Source organism: Haliotis cracherodii, unplaced genomic scaffold (genome assembly GCF_022045235.1).
Source record: "Haliotis cracherodii isolate W230 unplaced genomic scaffold, xgHalCrac1.p SCAF_2, whole genome shotgun sequence".
Lineage (NCBI taxonomy): Eukaryota > Metazoa > Mollusca > Gastropoda > Lepetellida > Haliotidae > Haliotis > Haliotis cracherodii.
Window position 1 is genome coordinate 70,668,641 of NW_027266275.1, and position 23,667 is coordinate 70,692,307.

The 23,667-nt window shown below is 40.7% G+C and overlaps 1 protein-coding gene across 1 annotated transcript in view; it reads right to left on the reverse strand.

Annotated features, from left to right (window-relative positions):
- The window catches only part of LOC139468439 (protein bicaudal C homolog 1-B-like), a 137,732-nt gene that overhangs the window by 85,107 nt on the left and 28,958 nt on the right, over positions 1–23,667 (reverse strand). Inside the window, exons 2-3 of the mRNA XM_071250402.1 lie at positions 10,126–10,172; positions 9,487–9,556 (exon numbers count right to left, since the gene is read on the reverse strand). Of these exons, the coding sequence (XP_071106503.1) occupies positions 9,487–9,556; positions 10,126–10,172 (117 nt within the window). The remainder of the gene's footprint in view (positions 1–9,486; positions 9,557–10,125; positions 10,173–23,667) is intronic.

Sequence of the window (23,667 nt, forward strand, 5' to 3'; positions counted from 1 at the left end):
GAGGGTGGCAGAGATAGGAGGGAAGGAAGGTGGCAGAGATAGGAGGGAAGGAGGGTGGCAGAGATAGGAGGGAAGGAGGGTGGCAGAGATAGGAGGGAAGGAGGGTGGCAGAGATAGGAGGGAAGGAGGGTGGCAGAGATAGGAGGGAAGGAGGGTGGCAGAGATAGGAGGGAAGAAGGTAAAAGAACTGAAACAGGAAGTAAAGAGATGGAGGGGTGGATGGAGGGTGGCAGAGATAAAGTGAGTGAGTGAGTGAGTGAGTGAGTGAGTGAGTGAGTGAGTGAGTGAGTGCGTGCGTGCGTGAAGTCCATGAGGGTTTGGTGCTGACAAATCAAGGATCATGATTAGAGCAAGAATGGGATTCGAACCCATAATTACTGGATCCTGGTATGCATCTCTGCTGATGCCATAGACAACTGTGCCACCTGTGCCCTAAGTATCTTGTTAAATGGTGCTGCCGGGTCAGCTGATAGTCTATCATCTAGGAAGGAAATGTAAGTGTACTACAGGAGGAGGTTATCACTTCCTCCTGAAGCTGTGTCAACACAGATGTATGACTGATGGAGGATAAACTGTACTGGTCATGAGTAGCAGGGCTATCACACTGACACATTCTCCTTGCATCTCTATCTGCGTCAAGCTGTCCAGGAGGCCATGACCAATGTCACACTGACACCCTTAGCCAGGATGATAACCTTGGATATAACCCATTGGCAGGACAATGTAATCCAGCGCTTTAGGGAGGTGTTGTTCCATCTCAGGAATACCAGCCTGAAGCAGGGGAGGAGTACTACCATGACTACACACCCTGGAGTCAGTAATCCAAACATTGGGACAATATGACTGGGAAAGAAGCCATAAAGATTACACAGTTTGGCTGTTCTGTCTCTCCATTTCAGGGAGTGCAAGATAATTAACTGAACCATGAAGAGCAAGTGTCAGCATAACCCACTGGGCCACCCCGTGCCCACAGATTGACTATGAAGCATCAAATATCAGCGATACAAATTTTACATGATGCAATATCGTCATGTTCTGTTGGGCCAGAGAAGTGCATGAAATCTGCTTTAGCAGTGGGTGAGTGTGTGAGCATGGTTTGAAGCCGCTTTTAGCAATAATCCAGCACTATCACGGCGGGGGACACCAGAAATCGGCTTCACACATTGTACCCATGTGGGCAATCACCCGGATCTTCGGTGTGACGAGCAAACGCTTAAACCACTAGGCTACCCCATCACCCCTGCTTTGGCAGACAATCGAGACTAACTCTTCTCTGGCACTGATGTTTTATACTTAGATGACTTGACTAAAGTCCTTCAGGGCAGCATTGTTGGAATATTTTGGTGCATGATCATCACCAACTGTGCTGGTCAGACTTCCTGTGCTCACAATGGTTCTCCAGAACACATGTGTTTGAATAGGGAATGCTGTTGGAATTACTTAGTCAAGCACCTGCTCTGGAACTAGACCTAGCTAAAGAAGTTCATGCATGTATCTGTCAGCACAGACTTTCCACCGGAATCGTCTCATCACAGGTGTGTTTTTTTGTACATGGTTCAGAAGGGTGGGCGTCATGGAAAATGCATGGTACACCGATTATGCTTAACAAGGTTACGCCTCAGCTGCCATGATCTACAAATTGAAAGAGGCAGATACAGCAAGACTCCTCCTGAACAAAGATTGTCACCTCTGCAACGAAAATGAAGTAGAAGGTGAAATTCACTTTCTTTTAAACTGAAAATTACTACTGCAAATAATTAATCCTGAAAACATGACCTGATGAAGCCAAATCTCTGGCAATGATACTAAATCCTCGCCATGTCACTGCCAAAAGTGTCTCAAAGATAATTATGACATGTTCTCCAAAATATCTTCCCTCATTACTACATAACCTGATCCTATAAATCCTGTTATTAACCCCTTTATCTACTGTATGCTACTATGTTAGTCTTGCTATGTTGATTTTCTGTAAAACATGCTGTATCTGTAGTATACGGGTAGATTGTGTACCCTGCCCCTTGAGGGTCTTCTGTACAATAAATATCTTGAATCTTGAAAGTTTCAAGTATCCCCCATGACTAGCAGTGTCACCTCTTAACACTTGAAGAAGATAGTACAATGGCTCTGTAGTTCACTTGGATATGTAATTCAGTAAGACTGTTACTAACCGCCTGTTAACAACAGCTGTCTGCATTGACATTCAAATAATTTTTACATAAGTTTTGAGGTATAAATAAAGATTATAAGCATGTGCTTATGAATCACTATCAAATAGTGAAGATACCAGGTGTTTTTGTAAAAAAGATGAGTCAAACATATACGAAATGATCAAAAACATTGTTTTAACCAGTTTAACTATAAATACAAGGGAAACCCATCACGCATTCACCATGTACACCAAAATACACTTTATGAGCAGTCCCAGTAAACACATAAAGTCTGCAAGTCTACTGTAAATGTATGAGAAGACTACAAAACCCAAATTTATTAGACCCTCCTGCTTAATACTTGAAATAGAGCTTCTCTATCAGTCAGAGGTCTTCACCTTGTACAACTGATGTCATTACAAGGAAAGAGACAGTGCCCTCACATATCCTGTACATATTGGCTAACATTGTATCATAGCCTTGATAAGCCTTGTCACAATCTAGAATACCTTCCTTGCTAGGCACATGGGATATGTGAATTATTGTCTGGATGATACGAAATATAACGCACTTCAATCACTGATGGATGAGGCTTAAGTGTATTTGTCTATGCTGTATGGCATTGTGCTGCCTGAAGGAGAATTCCTATGTCATATACTTGCAATAAGATTTCTAATATCAACATATTTGGTTTGAAGGTTCACTGCTTTATCATCATATTCAAATACTGTTGATATATTTGCTAGGAATAAGATTATACAATGCCACTAACTGTTGAGAGCCGATCAAGACACTGATAGCTGGGTATAGTTCAAGCTGTACTAGCACACTGTCCATTGACATTTGGCAAGTCACATTTTTGGCAATCTTCTTAATACTCCAATATATTTCAACCATACATTCTGACTAGTATTATTTTCCAAATCATTTACTCAAGTGGAATTCTTTGAATCATACTTAAATTTCACTCATATGTTTTAGTCCTCAAGAGTCGCCTATCATAAGCATGGGTTGCTTATCTACTGGTGAAGCCCCCACCAGTCAGTTTATTGATTTTTGGGACCTGTATTCTTACACAGAACCTCCACTGGTGATGACAAAAGTACATTCTTCATAATCACAACGATAGCATACAATCTTTGCTGCACTAGGAAGCATAAGTGATTGAGTATGTGTTGTTCAATATGATTCCAGCTTGTCATCAATGGCCTGAAAATAATCAAGTCTGGACAAGGTAAACCTGTGGGTGATGATGTGACCACCCATTCCTCATTAGTACGCTCTTACTCAAGCTTAGGGGTGACTACTTGGGGTTACTATACTAGTAGTGCAATAGTATTAAGGTAGTATTCTGAGCAACTTTATCTTTAAACTTCTAGCCTTATTCAAAATGATGTTAAGCCTAAAATCATTCCAACTGGCTGTACTGAGTAAGTCCATAGGTGCATAGTAATTCTAACCCTATAATCGGGATGTCTAGATAAGGACACCAGACTTCTATAGGAATAATTTGATTGTATTATTTATATAATATAGAAATTATCATCAAAACTAATAATTATTGCCTTAGAGGCTTGTGCAAGTCTAGTCAGTAGCTTGCTGGGGATTTTTTTAACATTTAGGGGTTCTTGTTCTGTAGCCTCAGTTTCTTAGCCTTTCTGTAATGAGGGCATGTTGAGTTTAGTCTGGGCCTGCAGCTTCTGAAGTATGTGGGTCCTGATATAAGGGGGCAGCACAGCAATTTATCTTATTTCAAACACTGGTCTAATGTAGATGAAATTTCTAAATATCTTCTGACTAAAGCAGGTGAGTGAGTGAGTGAGTGAGTGAGTGTGTGAGTTTTACGCCGCTTTTAGCAATATTACTGCAATATTACACCAGAAATGGGCTTCACACATTGTACCCATGTGGGGAATCAAACCCGGGTCTTCGGCGTGACGAGCGATCTCTTTAACCACTAGGCTCCCTAACCACCCCGGAATTCATAAGGGAGGGGGAGTGTAAAATCTAGGTACTGACTACCAACTGATTCTAGCTTGTGGGCACCACGCAATCAAATGTCAACATTATTTCAGGTTCGAAGATAAATAAAAATTCCTTCCCTAACTACTTGTGAAAAGAAAACAAACTTTGAGCTACAATTAGACAACTGGTTAGGAAGCAGTTCCCCAATCCACAGAAAAAGAATGTTGAAAGCATTTTTCCGGAATAACACTTCTTTATCACAATGATCATGATTACACCTGCTACATTTATCAAGGTGAGAGTGAGTTAACGAGCTAGGTCACATTACACTGGTACTGTAAGTCGACACAAATATAGCTATGATTCACAGGAAATTAACCTGGAGCATCCAAGTATTTTTCAAAGAGAAGAAAGTTATCCCACAGGTGAACATATTTTAGGAAAGAAGCTCTAACCTAATTTACCAATGTTTAGATTTGCTGGTGATGGAACACAGTGCCTACTGAAATTAACAAGAGCAACAATTGTCAATCAGTGGGTGTGTTTGAAAGACAAAACTGCAGCTGGAGGTATCAAAATAAACACTCATTTCAAGATTGAATGTATGGACTGTTGTATGGGAATGAAGGGAGCACCAACATTTGGTAAGCTTCACTTAGGACTGGGCCTTATGCCATTTCTTTATATATATTTATATATTTGTTTATTTGTTTCTTATTTTCTTCAGCTTAAGATGATATTGCCAACAAAACAGAAGGAGGGCAATACTGACTTCAGGTTCCTAATGATGCAAAACAAACAGATGTTATGCAGTGCTATCACGGACATTAGTGTGTTCTATTTTATTTACCATTTTTTTACCTTAAATTTAATATAATATAGGCATTCTTTGTTTCATAATAATGAGTTACATATGTGTTATCAGTTAGTAAAGAAACTGGATTATACAGCTGTTAACCATGTACACTAATGTGAATGGTGATGTATTTTCAAGTAGAATTTGTTTGTTTGTTGTTTAATGCCGCACTCAGCAATATTTCACCTGTATAACATCAGGAGCATTGATCTACACAATTGGGGTATGAATACATCATCAAGCAAGTAAGCGAGTCAGACCACCAGATCCCATTAATCGTCTCTTACAACAAGCATGTGTTGCTGAAGACCTATTCTAAGCTGAATCTTCACAGGGGGTATGTGTATATGAAACATCTCCAGAAGATCCCATGATTCCATGTATAGATGCTGGCTAGCGTAGTGTTTCAGGGTGGGGTAGCCTAGAGGTCAAATCAGTTGGTCATCCAGTGAAGGGGCAGGCGGGTAGCCTAGTGGTTAAAGCGTTCGCTCATCATGCCGAAGACCTGGGTTTGATTCCCCACATGGGAACAATATGTGAAGCCCATTTCTGGTGTCCCCTGCCATGATATTGCTGGGATATTACTAAAAAGTGTAAAACCATACGCACTCACTCATCCAGTGAAGCCTCATGTTCAATTCCCCACATGGGTACAATGTGTGAAACCTATTTCTGGTGTTCCTCACTGTGATGGTGTTGGAATACTGCCCTTAACGGTGTAAAACAATACTCACACACTCACTGTCATAGTATGTTTATGGTCACAACGAGTGACCTGGTGGTGGCATGGATAGATGCTCATGCTGTCAACCACTTGTTTGCCTGGACAAGGTTTCATAATTTGATATATCTGGCATATTGGTGACTTGCACAAATCAATATTTACTCACTCACTCACGCAGCAATACTACAGCTATTCCCTGTCACTCCACTATATGACTTAAAATTTGTTGCGCAAGGCAGCAATAAATTTTGACAATCTGTCTGCTTTCAAGATAAGAAATTTCCCAGTACAAAACAGGATCAAGGCTAAGGTAACTTTGTCTCCTGAGACTCATACTAAGCTATGGGCTTAGTAAATCAGTGTCTCTTAAGAGATATAATAAACATCTCATGTGAACCCACAACTCCATTTCTTTTCAAACAACATATTTATTGCATCAAGCTCACAGAAATTTAATTTTGTAGCGAGCAACACTTTATTCTGGCATACACTTCTCTGAACATAATGTCTACCAGAAGCTACATATTAACTCAAAATTACACCACATGATTTAGGAGTAACAAGAATTTAAACTGTGCCCCCACTTACATTTGATTCAGTAGGTGTGAGTGAGTCATGCGATGCTTAAATTTGCTGTTTATTATCTTTATAATGCAACAAGAGTTAAGAGGCTTGTCTAAATATTGCTTGCACACCTATAAAATACTTCACAAAAACAGAACAATTGAAGGTTGGACACAATCCGGAGAAACAAAGACGCTTAAGCCAAGGAACAACATGGTTCCTGGCACCAAGTGTAATCCATCAAACTTAAATATACAAACTTTGTGCTCCCTAGTTGCCTTTCATCTTCCAATTTAATTTCAATATTAGCTTAAATAAACAAAGCCGTTGATAACAGAGGGACCTGGCCTGGACGGGGCAGTGTAAAACACCTGACTGGCTTGTGGTTATTGGTCATAAACTGGGGCAGAACACATTCCATTCTCTTCATCATGGCATTATGGTGTTTCAGAAACTCTGCCTTAGGCTTAATTCACACAAACAGTTACCTAATAGCTTTTAATAATAATAATAATTTTATAATAATAATAATAACGATGAAGATGATGATGATGATGATGATAATATAAATAATGCATTCATAATGTGCCAGATTCCATTCACCAAGTGAATGCTCATAAGGCTTCATGTTCAAACAATATTTCCCCAGTCAATAGATCGGTGTGCACTCAATTTTCTCAGCTCCCTAGGGAGTATACAACCAAAGTTGTGTGTGAGGTGCTACAAGGTTAACAGTCACGTTGTCATCTCGTCCTACCAGGTATTCATTCACTGCTGTGTGAACAGAAGCATATTTCGAACATAGTCACCTGTCCAAGGAGACACTGCATGTAATTTGTGCTGACATGAGCATTATGTTATTAAGAGTATGAATGTGCGCTACCCAGGTTTCAGAGAGATGTTTTCATGCCTGGTATTTTGGAAGGCAATTTACGAGAACCTTGAAGAGTGTAAGTTTCAGTCCCGTACATCATGATGCAACGCTGATGTAGATAAGTTACAATGTTGCAGGACTTACGTGTCATTCATAATATCGTATATATACTCAGGGCTCCATTTAGAACATGCACTAGTGCAACCTCTTATTGAAAAATGCAACCTAATATCAACATGCACCATGTGCATGTAAAAAGAACTCAAATTTAACTGATTTGTCCACACACAAAATTGACCTTTCAAAACACTCAATACCTCTACTGTTGTTTATCATACTACATCAGCCATCACTAGTCCCTGTGTTATGTGTAATTTGTTATACTTTCTTGGTTTACTTTCATACAAGCATCCAATCAGGGTGATAGAAAAACATGTTCTTCAACTGTTATTATCAGATGCTTCGCTAAAGATCAAAGGCACCAACTGTACTTTATTCCGCGATAAACTACACTTTTTGAGTTACGTCATAATGGGTTGACATCATGACGCTGTTCAAATGACCTTCCCTGTGATCTAACGTATCCTTGGTAACATCATTCTTTCATTATTGTCAAACAAGATAGCATCCACATCATTTATCGGTGAAATAGTTTCTTTAAACGTGTCAAATATTTGAATATTATTACCAGGGAAGAAATATGGCAAGATGATGTCAACCATCTCTCATGCAGGGTTTTCCCAAACATATTCAAACTATTGTATAGGTGCCACAGCAGTCACAAAACTGGTTGGCGTTGGTGCCCTAGGAATTATAGACACTAGGCATGAGCAATCCTTGAAAACTGTCATAACTACATGTACACCTGTGGCTAAACGTACAGCATTTAGCGGTATACAGCAGTCAAACAAAACGGACACTATTGCTCTTCCTCCACAATGTTCTTCCCAGGGTGACGCCATATCACGCCCCAGGCCGTCGACTGACATTGGTTACAGTATCCTGTAGCGCAACCAGCTCAGTTATCACACTATTTCATGGCTTGCAGTTGCTGCAGTCTCCTAGTGTTGGAGACAGAATTGCAACTTGTACAACCAAAAACACCTCAACTTACACTAACCAACGACACTGAACTTCGGCTAGGTTTACATTAGCTCAGCCCCACAATGCACCTGTGGAATGTTTCGAGTCACATGATCATGATGATAAATAAAGGAAATTAAAGTAAAAACTTAAATTTAAAAATCCTTCTTATTGCTGCATTGTTTTATGGATAAGAACACACTGAACGGATAATGAAATATGACCTGCTTCAATAATAAACTATCCATTTTAGTGGTGTTGTATAATGTTCAAAACGTAAATATGTCTCTTAAAGAAAGGGTACCAGGAATTAGGTGGAGTCAGTCAGTGAGCCCTGTTCATGCATTTTCAATTTACAACACCACTCATAACAGGTTTCTTTTCAAACCCATCTCTAATAAAGCACAAGGTTAGTCTTAAATTTGGCAATCACATTAAAATCAGATCTTTGTTCTCGCTACTGCTAAACAAAGATCTGAAGACATCCCATTACTGGTCACGTCAGAACGATCTTGCACGAACTTTGACCGACCAATGGAATGACTGACAAGAAGTCGACATTAGCCAGTTAGAAGGCAGCTTTCTCATGCTTCACGGCAGTAATTTCAAACGCTTCGAAACATATTATGACAAATTCTCGAATAAAAATTTTAAACCTGTACAAAGCCGTTAAGCCCATAACTGTCGTTCAGAATACCCCGTGTTTAAGTTTTCTAGGTTGCATGATAAGAAATTACATTCCGACTGTCACTTTCATGATCTGGTAAGCGAGGCTCTTATTGGTCGGATGAAAGGTCGTTCTGACGTGACCCCTAATGGGATGTCCTCAGATCTTTGTTTAGAGGTAACGAGAACTAAGATCTGATTTTGATGAGATTGTAAATTCGGCATCTTAGAAAAGTAATAAAGTTTGCTCTACCCCCATGTGTAGTGTAATAAAGTATAGTTTTGCCCAGAACTATTATAATGTCAAATCCTTGTGATTTAACTATAATAGTTCAGGGCAAAGCATACTTTGTCACACCACACATGGGGTAGAGCAAACTTTATTTCTGAAATCACACTGTCAACATACACAGACCTATTGATACTTGTTATCATGTTCATGCTTAATACCCTATATACCTTGGTGACCCTTCAATAATGACGTATCTACCATATATCTGCAGCAGGATCACCTATTATGCAGGGGATTTGACTTCAAAAACAACCGGAACATCATCTTAACGATCCTCTACGCTATTTCTGTGATTCTAAAAATACTACAACTTACCTTTTTTTGATTTTGCACCTATTTTTAATTTGGACGGCCATGTTATCTGAGTATTTGTTTCTTCCATAATCTGAAAAAAAGAAAACAATATAAGCTATCCAAATAGTTTCACAGATGGTATAGTTTACATAGCAACAGTTCCATGATATGCTCCACACCACTGGAAGTGAGGACCCTACAACGGTAGCCCCACTCTCTCCGAACTAACCAATCATGTTTAGAGTCATCTGGAACTTTCTCAGGCCTTCCTTTCTGGGAATACAACGACTTGTTGCGCTTTCCTAGGATAACTCTTGGTTTTCTCATACCATTCCTGGGACATTCCTCATGTTATCATTAACTCAAAATGGAAACTGGTAGATATACAAGAAATTTTGCTCAGTTCTCACATCATGTTCCCATATCATAATTTTACATGAAATAATACTGCATGTTATAAGATACCGCATTTATATGTACAATGTTCCTGTTAAGTTAACTTACAGGTCATATATTTGTCGTATATTTGTAGAATATTGCCACTGTTTCTATATGGAATGTTATGCAATAAATATCTTATCTTATCTATCACAGCTAATGAAATACTGCAGCATCCTGATCACCATATAAAAGAGACCTCTGTGGAACAGTTGAACTTACTCTTTGAAAAAACTCCTCAGCCCCTTCATCATCTTCATTTTCTGGGGCTGAAAGAAAAGATGATATTCATTAAAACACACAGCATAATGCACAAAGCTCTAAAATAGTCCTATCACATAAACCTACTCAGCACTCAGCAATATTCCAGCTTTATGATGGCGGTCTGTAAATAATCAAGTCTGGACCAGACAATCTAGTGATTGACATAATGAGCATCGATCCACGCAATTGGGATACGATGACATGCATCAACCAAGTCAGCGAGCCTGACCACCCGATCCCGTTAGTCGCCTCATACGACAAGTATGGCTTTCTGAAGGCCTATTCTAACCCGGATCTTCACAGGTCTTCCTAAATGTGGAAGTACTGTATTTTATCATTGACACTGTTACTGAATATCCAACTATAACTTGTACTGATGTAATGATACCATGTTTGTTGGGTGACATAGCCGTGATGACAGGCCAGTGAACGTGTCGTCTCTGATATTTTATGCACAATACGAAAAGCACCCAAAACACCACTGAAGTTACAATCAAACATTTTAGTTGTTTTTAAATTGAGGTTTTTTTTAAACAATTTGTAAGGCATGGCTGAAAAATAAATAATACAAATGGTTCAGTTAATACATATGTATACCCTTTAAAATTACACAGTTGACACATGTCAACTTATTGCACATGTCATCTAACACAGACAGGTCTTTGCACCTCCCACATAACACAATACTGTATTTTCAGTTTCACAATCACACGTGTAGAAATGTCCAAGTAATGACTTATTCAATTCACTTATTCATAGATTTGTAAGCAAGTTCTGGCGACAGCTTTAGCTTCTTCAAGTCTGCAGGTTTAATCTGCTTAAGACAAATAACATAATTTAAAGTATCAGTCGAAGCATAATGAGGGGCACGTTTGAAAGAATCAGGGAATTTTTCCTGACAGGTTTGTCTCTCTTTTTCAAACTTATCCCCGTAATTAGATAGCCACACCATGTAAATTGAAACAGTGAAAGAGACTTGGTTTTCTCCAGCAATCATTCATGTCATAGTGTTTATATTCAGATACTACTGAATAGCTGGAGTGGTTAATCTCAACCTTTCATTGTTCACAGTTTTTGTAACCCTTTGTCTGTAGCCATCAACAAACTGATAACTCTACAGCAGTATCATTTTTCATCCAACTATCTTCAGGAATGAGAGAGTGGGCCACATGTTTAACAGTATTACTTCAGCTTGACAGGACAGACTCTCACAACTGCTAGTTAGTAACCTTTAAGATCTGGTGATGAGACCTATAAGCGTTTAGAAAACAACCTATAGGACTACAAGACTACAAGGAATTACAGAGTATCTGTTTCAAGTGAATTTATTTTGAGTCATGTCAAGGAACTTAAGGCATTCATTTATGATGGACAGATACTGTGTAATTCAGAGTTGTGAGTTGGCTATTTTTTATAAGCCCATAGACGTATAATCTGACAAAATGTAGAAAATTGCAGTTTCCTGATCTCAAGTGGAGACACCAGCTCAGTTGAACATTGTCACATAAAATTGTTTGTGATGTCATTGTGGTCTTGAACAATTGATGATGACACCTTCAGTTACTTGTGACAATAAGTTCATATACTTCACGATGCCATGGGCCTCTTCACAAACAATGAACACAGTGGAATGATTGGAAAAACTTGCCGATCAGCTTGGAGCAAACATTATTAAGCTTGCTGAAAATAACTTCAACGTGCCCCTATGTGTCATTCAAACTAATACTTATTGCCTTTAGAAACTTGTGCAAGTCTAGCAGTACTTAATCACTTCAACCAGGTGGCCACACATCCAGGTAGTCCTGCACCAGAACTATGGAATATCCGAATCTAATTTAATGAAAACCAGGTCTTTGGAATTTGCAAGTCTAGCCTTGAAATCAGCATCAGAATATGTATGTCTGCTCTCCAAACTCTATCAGCAAGAAACATTGGATCACATATTCAAACACATATTGGTATGTTCCTAAAACCATGTGTGTATGATAGTCCATTTTGCCAATAAATAATAATCTCCTGCATCAATTTCATCGCCTTTTCATCACCCAAACATCAAGTTCATTACTTATTACATGTTCGAAGCAAATGAGAAAAAAACATGAAAGACACTAATTATTTTCCTGCATCTATTTCACTTCAATAACCATAATAAACAAAGACGATAATGCACGTAATAAGCATCTACTTTCATGATGGAAGTATGCTGAGGACGTATTGAAGGTATAGAGCAGTAACTGAGAACAGGAACACTGTACTTCCTTTGTGTCCATTAATCAGGTCTGGACCAGACAATCCAGTGATTGACATCATGAGCTACAATCAAAGTTGATGGGGTTGGATGACACCCAATACAGTGTTTGACGATTCGGTGAGTATCAGCTCCTGCTGAATCAGTGAGTGGTTGAGTGAGTGGTTGAGTAAGTGGTTGAGTGAGTGGTTGCGTGAGTTGTTGAGTGAGTGGTTGCGTGAGTGGTTGAGTGAGTGGTTGAGTGAGTGGTTGCGTGAGTGGTTGAGTAGTTGAGTGAGTGGTTGAGTGAGTGGTTGAGTTGTTGAGTGAGTGGTTGAGTGAGTGGTTGAGTGAGTGGTTGAGTGAGTGGTTGAGTGAGTGGTTGAGAGTGAGTGGGTGAGTGAGTGGTTGAGTGAGTGGTTGAGTGAGTGGTTGAGTGAGTGGTTGAGTGAGTGGGTGAGTGAGTGGTTGAGTGAGTGGGTGAGTGAGTGGTTGAGTGAGTGGTTGAGTGAGTGGGTGAGTGAGTGGTTGAGTGAGTGGGTGAGTGAGTCGTTGAGTGAGTGGTTGAGTGAGTGGGTGAGTGAGTGGTTGAGTGAGTGGTTGAGTGAGTGGTTGAGTGAGTGGGTGAGTGAGTGGTTGAGTGAGTGGTTGAGTGAGTGGTTGAGTGAGTGGGTGAGTGAGTGGTTGAGTGAGTGGTTGAGTGAGTGGTTGAGTGAGTGGTTGAGTGAGTGGTGAGTGGTTGAGTGATTGGTTGAGTGATTGAGTGAGTGGGTGAGTGAGTGGTTGAGTGAGTGGGTGAGTGAGTGGGTGAGTGAGTGGTTGAGTGAGTGGGTGAGTGAGTGGGTGAGTGAGTGGGTGAGTTGAGTGAGCGGTAGAGTGAGCGGTTGAGTGAGCGGTTGACTGAGTGGTTGAGTGAGTGGTTGAGTGAGTGGTTGAGTGAGTGGTTGAGTGAGTGGTTGCGTGAGTTGTTGAGTGAGTGGTTGCGTGAGTGGTTGAGTGAGTGGTTGAGTGAGTGGTTGCGTGAGTGGTTGAGTAGTTGAGTGAGTGGTTGAGTGAGTGGTTGAGTTGTTGAGTGAGTGGTTGAGTGAGTGGTTGAGTGAGTGGTTGAGTGAGTGGTTGAGTGAGTGGTTGAGTGAGTGGTTGAGAGTGAGTGGGTGAGTGAGTGGTTGAGTGAGTGGTTGAGTGAGTGGTTGAGTGAGTGGGTGAGTGAGTGGTTGAGTGAGTTGGTGAGTGAGTGGTTGAGTGAGTGGTTGAGTGAGTGGTTGAGTGAGTGGGTGAGTGAGTGGTTGAGTGAGTGGGTGAGTGAGTCGTTGAGTGAGTGGTTGAGTGAGTGGGTGAGTGAGTGGTTGAGTGAGTGGTTGAGTGAGTGGTTGAGTGAGTGGGTGAGTGAGTGGTTGAGTGAGTGGTTGAGTGAGTGGTTGAGTGAGTGGGTGAGTGAGTGGTTGAGTGAGTGGTTGAGTGAGTGGTTGAGTGAGTGGTTGAGTGAGTGGTGAGTGGTTGAGTGATTGGTTGAGTGATTGAGTGAGTGGGTGAGTGAGTGGTTGAGTGAGTGGGTGAGTGAGTGGGTGAGTGAGTGGTTGAGTGAGTGGGTGAGTGAGTGGGTGAGTGAGTGGGTGAGTTGAGTGAGCGGTAGAGTGAGCGGTTGAGTGAGCGGTTGACTGAGTGGTTGAGTGAGTGGTTGAGTGAGTGGTTGAGTGAGTGGTTAAGTGGTTGAGTGAGTGGTTGAGTGAGTGGTTGAGTTGTTGAGTGAGTGGTTGAGTGATTGGTTGAGTGAGTGGTTGAGTGAGCGGCTGAGTGAGCGGCTGAGTGAGTGGTTGAGTGAGTGGGTGAGTGAGTGGTTGAGTGAGTGGTGAGTGGTTGGGTGAGTGGTGAGTGGTTGAGTGAGTGGTGAGTGGTTGGGTGAGTGGTTGAGTGAGCGGCTGAGTGAGCGGCTGAGTGAGTGGTTGAGTGAGTGGGTGAGTGAGTGGTTGAGTGAGTGGTTGAGTGAGTGGTGAGTGGTTGAGTGAGTGGTTGAGTGAGCGGCTGAGTGAGTGGTTGAGTGAGTGAGTGGTTGAGTGAGTGGTTGACTGAGTGGTTGAGTGGTTGAGTGAGTGGTGAGTGGTTGAGTGAGTGGTTGAGTGATTGGTTGAGTGAGTGGTGAGTGGGTGAGTGAGTGGTTGAGTGAGTGAGTGGTGGAGTGAGCGGCTGAGTGAGTGGTTGAGTGAGTGGGTGAGTGAGTGGGATCGGGTGGTCAGGCACACTGACTTGGTTGATACATGTCATCGATCCCAAATGCATGGATCGATGCTCATGATATCAATCACTGGATTGTCTAGTCCAGGCTTGATGATTTACAGACCACCCTCATATAGCTGAAATATCAACAAACCAAACCAAACCATCTCTATAGTTCAAACCAAGGACAATGTCATCGACTGCCTTGGACAATATTTCACAGAGCCAGAATTAGCAACTTCTTAAGACTGAAGTACAATGCACCTTTACATCAGTATCTGTATTTGTAATTTGTATCAACATAAAAAATCAAAGGGGAAGTAAAAAAAGTTAAAAATGACAATAGACATTGATAGACAGAGAGATAGCTGGAATGATAACATAGATAATTCTATTTTACATGTCAAAAGAAAAATCCAAACAAATGGAAAGCAATGATTCAAAAACCTGCATCCACAAATTATTGCAGTGATACTGTAAAATATTATTTGAAGGAAAGCAATGACATTATACTTGATAAAAACCAAACCAAACATGAACTTACTCCACATGCTTAACATGCCAGTTATGGCCAGTTCATGATTCATGTCAATACATTAGAGCCACAGCTAAATACTAGCTTTAGGGGTGTCACGATAAATCGAAATACGGATTATATTGCTATTGGTAATCACTTAAAGTCATTAAATCGATTCTTAAATCATTTTCCTATCAATAGTATCGATCAATATTATCGATCAATAGTATCGATAGTTTCGATTGTATTCACCATATCAATAAAATACATGCAATGCTGTTCAAATTTGTTTTTTCTTTTGATCATGAGTGGTAGTAATTTACACATGGTAATGTGGAAATTTCTTTGTCTTAAGTTAATAGGGTAAAGAAAAAACAAATCAGTCATATCTCAAACTTTGCTATATATTTGTTGTTATGGTTATTACATTCAAAGGAAACTTCAGTTCCATGGTTAAATTCAACTCTAAAATGATACACTGAAAACTTGATATTCATCGCAATAGTTGCTTGCAATATCAATAGTAATTATTGCAATAGTTTCTTTCAATATCAATAGTTATTGCAATAGTGATTTCCAGACCTATAGGCACCCTACTAATCTTCTTATACCATGTATACACCATAATCAGCCCCACAAATACCCATCAACAACTGCCAGTGACAAACCATGCAAGAGGGTCACATAGAGCAGAGATATACACCACCATAGCATGTTTATTTCCATTCATTACATGTCTGCAAAGCACGTCATTATTGAAATGGAGAGCTACTGACGTGATATATACAACACTCAGTGTATAAACCAGTGCCAGCCTTGGCCTACATTCAGAAAACAAGCTTGTCTTTGATAGAAGTCTCCGATAGTTATCACTATTTTGAAATTTAATCCCTTAAGGTTATCGTCCTAGTGCAATAATTCAAGATTTGGGTAATTCTGGTGTATGAAGTATACTTTGGTGGTGTAGCCATTTCTCACTCAACATATAAACACGGTAACTTAATTTCGTGGAACATGCACCAGAGGCAAGGTCTGTTCTGTTTATAGCAAGCTAACAAGGAAATCGTTCTTTCCAATCTAAACAATTAGTTCAGGTAGCAAGAAATAAATATTACCATGATTACTAAGACCAGGCTTTGTAGATGTTACTGATACGTGAAATTCTTATCACCAGATCTCTTATCTGATCTGATTTCTAATGAGAATGGGCAGGAACACATGTCGGGGCCACCTCGCCTGCCCTGTGACTGCCTCCGTACCATAAATCATCATCCAAATCATTTGATCAATTTACTTTTATATATACAAAAAAACTTTTCCCCTACGATGTCCCCTGTATCTGACCTGAGATCTAACCCACAATCACCCCTCAGAAGCCTAAACTCTCTGAAACATCTCCTGAAACCTGTGCCTGCTTCTGAAAAGAGTGATTCAAATGTTATAACACTTGAGATTTCATTGCCGTGAACATAACACTCTGCCGGAATGATTGTCATACAAGCTACCTCCCCACAAATGGCTTCCCTTTATCATAATTGTCTGACCTGTACACAAACTGTTGACTTCTTTTTCATGTTAGTTCCACACTGACAAGGCAAAGTAATGACACATGGTCATTCATGGAGTTATTATTGCTTCCTGACATTTGTTATTCTCTTAAAAATGTTTCGTTATAAACTGTAAATTTCTCATTTTACTCAACAATCGAGACCGTTCGTTTCGCAAATCGCAATTTTTGTTACTTGACCAGTGTGTATTCGTTCACTTCCAACAGCGGTTTTGTAGATTTCAAGTTGATTTTGTACATAATCATATCTAAATGGATGATAATGTTATTTCACTCGACACATAAATATATCCTCTATACCTATTTAAAAATATTTATCTACGAAAAAAAAATATATTAAAATGGAGCCCAGCATAATCCTTAATTTCATTCTAGACTTGAGTAGGACTCCTTATATAATTTATTCTCAAGGGTCAGGAAGACAGACAAGTTATAAACCTAATGTTTATTTTAAGATTATCAGTTTGATCTAATGCAAACATAAGCTACCAATTCAGAAAATACTAGATGTAACTACATGCATGTCCAACGTGTTTATATGTGAATTGATTATGCATATGTTTCTACCTGGGGTATGTATCAATAATCATTACATGTACTATTGTGACAAATATATATTACATCTACTATGCTTGTTAGTTTGTTGCTTACGCCGCACTCAGCAATATTCCAGCTATATGACGGCGGTCTGTAAATAATCGAGTCTGGACCAGACAATCCAGTGATTCACATCATGAGCATCAATCCACGCAATTGGGATACGATGACATGCATCAACCAAGTCAGCGAGCCTGACCACCCGATCCCATTAGTCGCCTCTTACGACAAGCATAGTCACCTTTTACAGAAAACATGGGTTGCTGAAGACCTATTCTACCCCGGATCTTCACGGGTCACTCTGCTTGTACCCATCCCAGAGAGACATTCTGTAAATTAAACTTCTATTCGGTCTACACATATTTTTATTTCAACTGAAAATTGGAATCGGTAAGCAAGATGGCGCTTAGTTTAATACCTCTCCCTACATAGAAATCAGGTAACAAAGATAGTCAAGGTGTTTACAACATTTCTATTCTTTATTTACTGTGCTAGAGTAATTGTCCCAGTGGGGACCCAGGGTAGAATATATCCCCAGCACCCCATGGGGACCCAGGGTAGAATATATCCCCAGCACCCCATTGCTATTCATCTGTTCATAAGAGGCGATTAAATGGAGAATCTGTGGGGATTCAAGGTTAGAACTGGTCACTACCTATGTTGGTCATAAAGAGAAACTTAATGCACAGGGTGGTTAGTCTCGGTGACTTGGTTGATTGCAGGTCACCGTCCTCCGATGGCATGGATTGTTGCTCCTGATATCAATGACTAGATTGTTTGGTCCAGACTTAATTGTATACAAATTTTATATTTCCACACCGTGCACACACAGAGAATACTTGGTAGCAAATTACAGACATTGAAACACTCAAGTCAACACTGTCTTTATCATTATAATGTCAGCATTTATCACGTTTATCATTGCTAAATTTGCCAATCTCATAATATTTTACTTACCGGTATGTACATCATATACTTATGTATATCGTTATCCTTGAATATTTTTCAATAGATTTTAAGACATTAACCAATCACTCTTTAAGGCAAACATGGACAGGTTGTTTTTTGTATTGCCTAAGCATGGTCAGGTGGGTTTAACCATAGTTACATGCTAAACCATGGGAGACTTAACAATAAAGTTTACTTTGCATTTGAGTGACACAGTATCAACTTAAACCATAACAATGTCAAATGTGTATCTTCAACAAATATAACACATCGATGACAGCCTTGTCATAGATATGCACGAACCAAATCATAACATCTTCATGTCATCAACACCTCACTTTACAACAACACCCAGTCTGTATCGAACTACACCAAGCACCTGCTATTCAAATTCTCACAATATCTACAAGGTTAGACGCTGTTGGAGCCCCTGTCATATAATGCACAAATGATTGTCAGCACAGGCAGTGTTTGTTCATGAAGGAATGTGTTGTTAACTCAGACAAACAAAAGATCTATATCCACTGACAGTTGTCTCCTTGTTAGCAATCGTCAATACAAACATGTCATAGGAGGTGAGGTGAAGTGGGGTTTAACATCATGTCACGTCACGTTCAAGATCATTGCACTTATAAAGCTCTGTGTCTGTCTGTCTGTCTGTCTGTCTGTCTGTGTCCTATTCAGACATGGTACACTGACTCTGAGGCAACCAGGCTTGTTTTATTCCCTTGATGCCGAGCGCCAGGCAGGGTAACAACAACTACCATCTCTTCAAACCTTTTGGTAGGACGCGGACAGGGATCAAACCACAGACCTTCTCTTCAAGCAGATGCTCTATCCAGTAACCATGGAGGTGGTCACATGACTCTGGACTAGCAATTACAGATAATGAAGTTTCATGTTAAAGTTTGAAATATCAATGTTCTTTGTTTATATGTTCTTTATGCAAAGGAAATAGGTAGCATTTATCATGATTTACTGAGTCTTAAAGGACGACTATTCTCCATGATCTGGCATCCATTTTGAAATAGCGACTTGAGACAAACTGAAACTGGGTCTGTGACTAATTAGGGTAACCCTGAACTGAAGGTTTGACATACATTATCAAGTCTGAGTTTAAAGAAAGAGAGGTAGGTTTTGAATGACATGAGTCAAATTTGCCAGGACTGTCAATTAACCCAAACCTAGGCTCCTAGTCTCAACACCATGTAACTTGAAGGTGTAGGCACAATCTAAATCTGCACTATAATCACACGTTCACAGCCCTGAATCCACTCACAAGACTGCGAGTCACCTGGATTATTTACTTCATCAGCCCATTCAGCCAGACAGGCCAACGTCAACACAGCCAATTGGGAACATCACAGATTGGTGTCTAAGATTTGTAATTCTTAAAATTTATGTTTAGTCATTACCATCAAGTCTTTGAATGGTATTTAGAAGTGATACACATAAGGAAGCGAATTTATAGATGTCAACTTCTTTATTATGAGGAGCACTACATTTCTGAGTATACACTTGCTCCTTCATCAGATGAATGATTCACCTGATAAAGGAATAAGTATCTACTTTAAAAGTTGTGCTCTTCATAATAAAGAAGTTGAGTTATCTTCCTCATTTTCATCATCCCTGTCCATATGGTTTTGATGAGAATAAAACCTCAGTTGCATTACCATGCATTATATCTTTTTACCCATACTCATCGAAATATGTTAAAATTCCCATCACAAGCCCATCTTTAAAATAAATTGTTTGTAAGTGTGACAATAACTCAGGTAGGTCAATATCTTTATTAAATTACTATCATTTGTTTCACACAATTCCTTACAAATTTCACTGGATCATATTGTCAGAATTTGGTTCAAAACATATTACTCAAAACAGGTTAAAGAACATCCACAATTGGAAGGTTGTGAGTTGCAATACCTGCCAGCCATGACTTTTTCATATGAAAAGATCAGGTGTTCTTTAACTTCTTTTGAGTAGTATATATTAATGCTTCTACCAATGTATCCTACCATATTATGCATATCGACACATTAAACCATTGACTATTTCACGCATAACTACCAGCTCTACTGCTATTGTTCCTCTCAATGCTAAACCGTAATACAAGAACAACGCTTTGTTAGCCATCAGTAAATGATTGTGGTAGGCTTTCCAGGCAAGCACATACTTCTTCTGCCCTTGCACATGTCTCCGGAAGGTGTTCCCACACGGCAGGCATTAACCTTTCCAACACATGAGATCAGTGCCTGCAAATCTTGTGGAAACTACATCCTAGTCCTTGCAGAGGGAAATGAACGATTTGTAGGAATGATACCCTCCTTGTCTGTGACAACATCTTTCTGTTTGAAGTATGTTTCTGATGAAGATTCTGCTTCCCTCAGAGCAATTAGTTCAAGCATCAGACTTCTGTCTAACAAGGCATTAGGTGCATGATCTGAAGAATCTTCCAGCAGTTAGGTCATGGGTATCTGGCTGCCTATAGTCAACAGGTCATAGTGACATGAGTTTTCCAGGGAATATTGGAAGGAAGGCTAAACAGGTGTATATCTTTTGGCGTATTTACGTCTTTCAGTTGTGACATTTTCCTAAAGAAATGTATTTGTTGCTGTATTAAAACCTTTACACAAATCCAAATCCAGGATTATTCTTTTTAAACACACTTAAAAGAGTCATACATTCTGGAATTTAATAATTAATCTAGTATACTGAAAATAACCATATATACTCACTGCCAAAAGAAACGAGAACCATAGAGTTTGTTTGTTGTTGTTTAACGCCGCACTCAGCAATATTCCAGCTATATGAGGGCGATCTGTAAATAATCGAGTCTGGACAAGACAATCCAGTGATTGACATCATGAGCATCGATCCACGCTATTGGGATAGGATAACATGCATCAACCAAGTCAGCAAGCCTGAGCACCCGATCACCTTAGTGGCCTCTTAAGATAAGAAAAGTCGCCTTTTACGACACGCATGGATTGCTGAAGACCTATTCCTCCCCGGATCTTCAAGGATCGAGAACTATTGAAACATAAAGAGAAGTATGTACTGTAAGAAGAGATGTTCCAATGTGTACCAATTCATGACATAACAAGCAATCAGTTGAGTGTTACCATATAGTGACTTTATTCTTATCACGATATGCTGATTTCCAAACTTTGCACGCTAATTGTGCACGAGACAAATGGTGCATCTTGAGTCATGGATCTATGATGTCACATGTGATGTGTTCATGAGCGTCAGTTCACACAACATACCAGTATGTTTGTTTGTGCATCAAACCAATCTAATATTTCTTGAATATGAGAAAGTCTTCATATATTAACCAACATGTATAGTATTCACATTTCTTCAGGTGGTGAGTATATCAAAACAGTACTAAGACCAACTCATTTGGCGATATATTTTCAACAGGAATTGCCAAATCACAAAATTCACCCCTTGCTTCCAAAAAAGCATCGCCCCACCATAGCTCTCTGTGGATCACCAAACATAGCTCTCTGTAGATCACCCCATCACAACACTCTGTAGATCACCCCACATCAGATCTCTGTGGATCACCCCATCACAACTCTCTGTAGATCACCCCACCACAACACTCTGTAGATCACCCCACCACAGATCTCTGTGGATCACCCCACCACAACTCTCTGTGCATCACCCAACCACAACTCTCTGGAGATCACCCCACATCAGATCTCTGGAGATCACCCCACCACAACTCTCTGTAGATCACCCCACCACAACACTCTGTAGATCACCCCACCACAGATCTCTGTGGATCACCCCACCACAACTCTCTGTGCATCACCCAACCACAACTCTCTGTGCATCACCCAACCACAACTCTCTGGAGATCACCCAACCACAACTCTCTGGAGATCACCCAACCACAACTCTCTGGAGATCACCCCACATCAGATCTCTGTGGATCACCCAACCACAACTCTCTGGAGATCACCCAACCACAACTCTCTGGAGATCACCCCACCACAACTCTCTGTAGATCACCCCAACACAGATCTCTGTGCATCACCCCATCACAACTCTCTGTAGATCACCCCACCACAACTCTCTGTGGATCACCCAACCACAACTCTCTGGAGATCACCCAACCACAACTCTCTGTGGATTACCCCACCATAACACTCTGTGCATCACCCAACCATAACACTCTGTAGATCACCCCACATCAGATCTCTGTGGATCACCCAACCACAACTCTCTGTGCATCACTCAACCACAACTCTCTGTAGATCATCCCAACACAGCTCTCTGTAGATCACCCCACATCAGATCTCTGTGGATCACCCCAACACAACTCTCTGTAGATCACCCCAACACAACTCTCTGTAGATCACCCCAACACAACTCTCTGTAGATCACCCCAACACAACTCTCTGTAGATCACCCCAACATAACTCTCTGTAGATCACCCCACCACAACTCTCTGTAGATCACCCCACCACAACTCTCTGTGGATCACCCCAACACAACTCTCTGTAGATCACCCCAACACAACTCTCTGTGGATCACCCCACCACAACTCTCTGTGGATCACCCCAACACAACTCTCTGTAGATCACCCCAACACAAATCTCTGTAGATCACCCCAACACAACTCTCTGTAGATCACCCCAACACAACTCTCTGTAGATCACCCCACCACAACTCTCTGTGGATCACCCCAACACAACTCTCTGTGGATCACCCCACCACAACTCTCAGTAGATCACCCCACCACAACTCTCTGTAGATCACCCCACCACAACTCTCTGTGGATCACCCCAACACAACTCTCTGTTGATCACCCCAACACAAATCTCTGTGGATCACCCCACCACAACTCTCTGTGGATCACCCCACCACAAATCTCTGTGGATCACCCCAACACAACTCTCTGTGGATCACCCCACCACAACTCTCTGTGGATCACCCCAACACAGCTCTCTGTGTGCATCACCCCACCGCAACTCTCTGTGGATCACCCCACCACAACTCTCTGTGGACCCCCCACCACAACTTTCTGTGGATCACCCCACCACAACTCTCTGTGGATCACCCCAACACAACTCTCTGTGGATCACCCCACCACAACTCTCTGTGGATCACCCCAACACAGCTCTCTGTGGATCACCCCACCACAATTCTCTGTGTGCATCACCCCACCACAACTCTCTGTGGATCACCCCAACACAGCTCTCTGTGGACCCCCCACCACAACTTTCTGTGGATCACCCCACCACAACTCTCTGTGGACCCCCCACCACAACTTTCTGTGGATCACCCCACCACAACTCTCTGTGGATCACCCCAACACAACTCTCTGTGGATCACCCCACCACAACTCTCTGTGGATCACCCCAACACAACTCTCTGTGGATCACCCCACCACAACTCTCTGTGGATCACCCCACA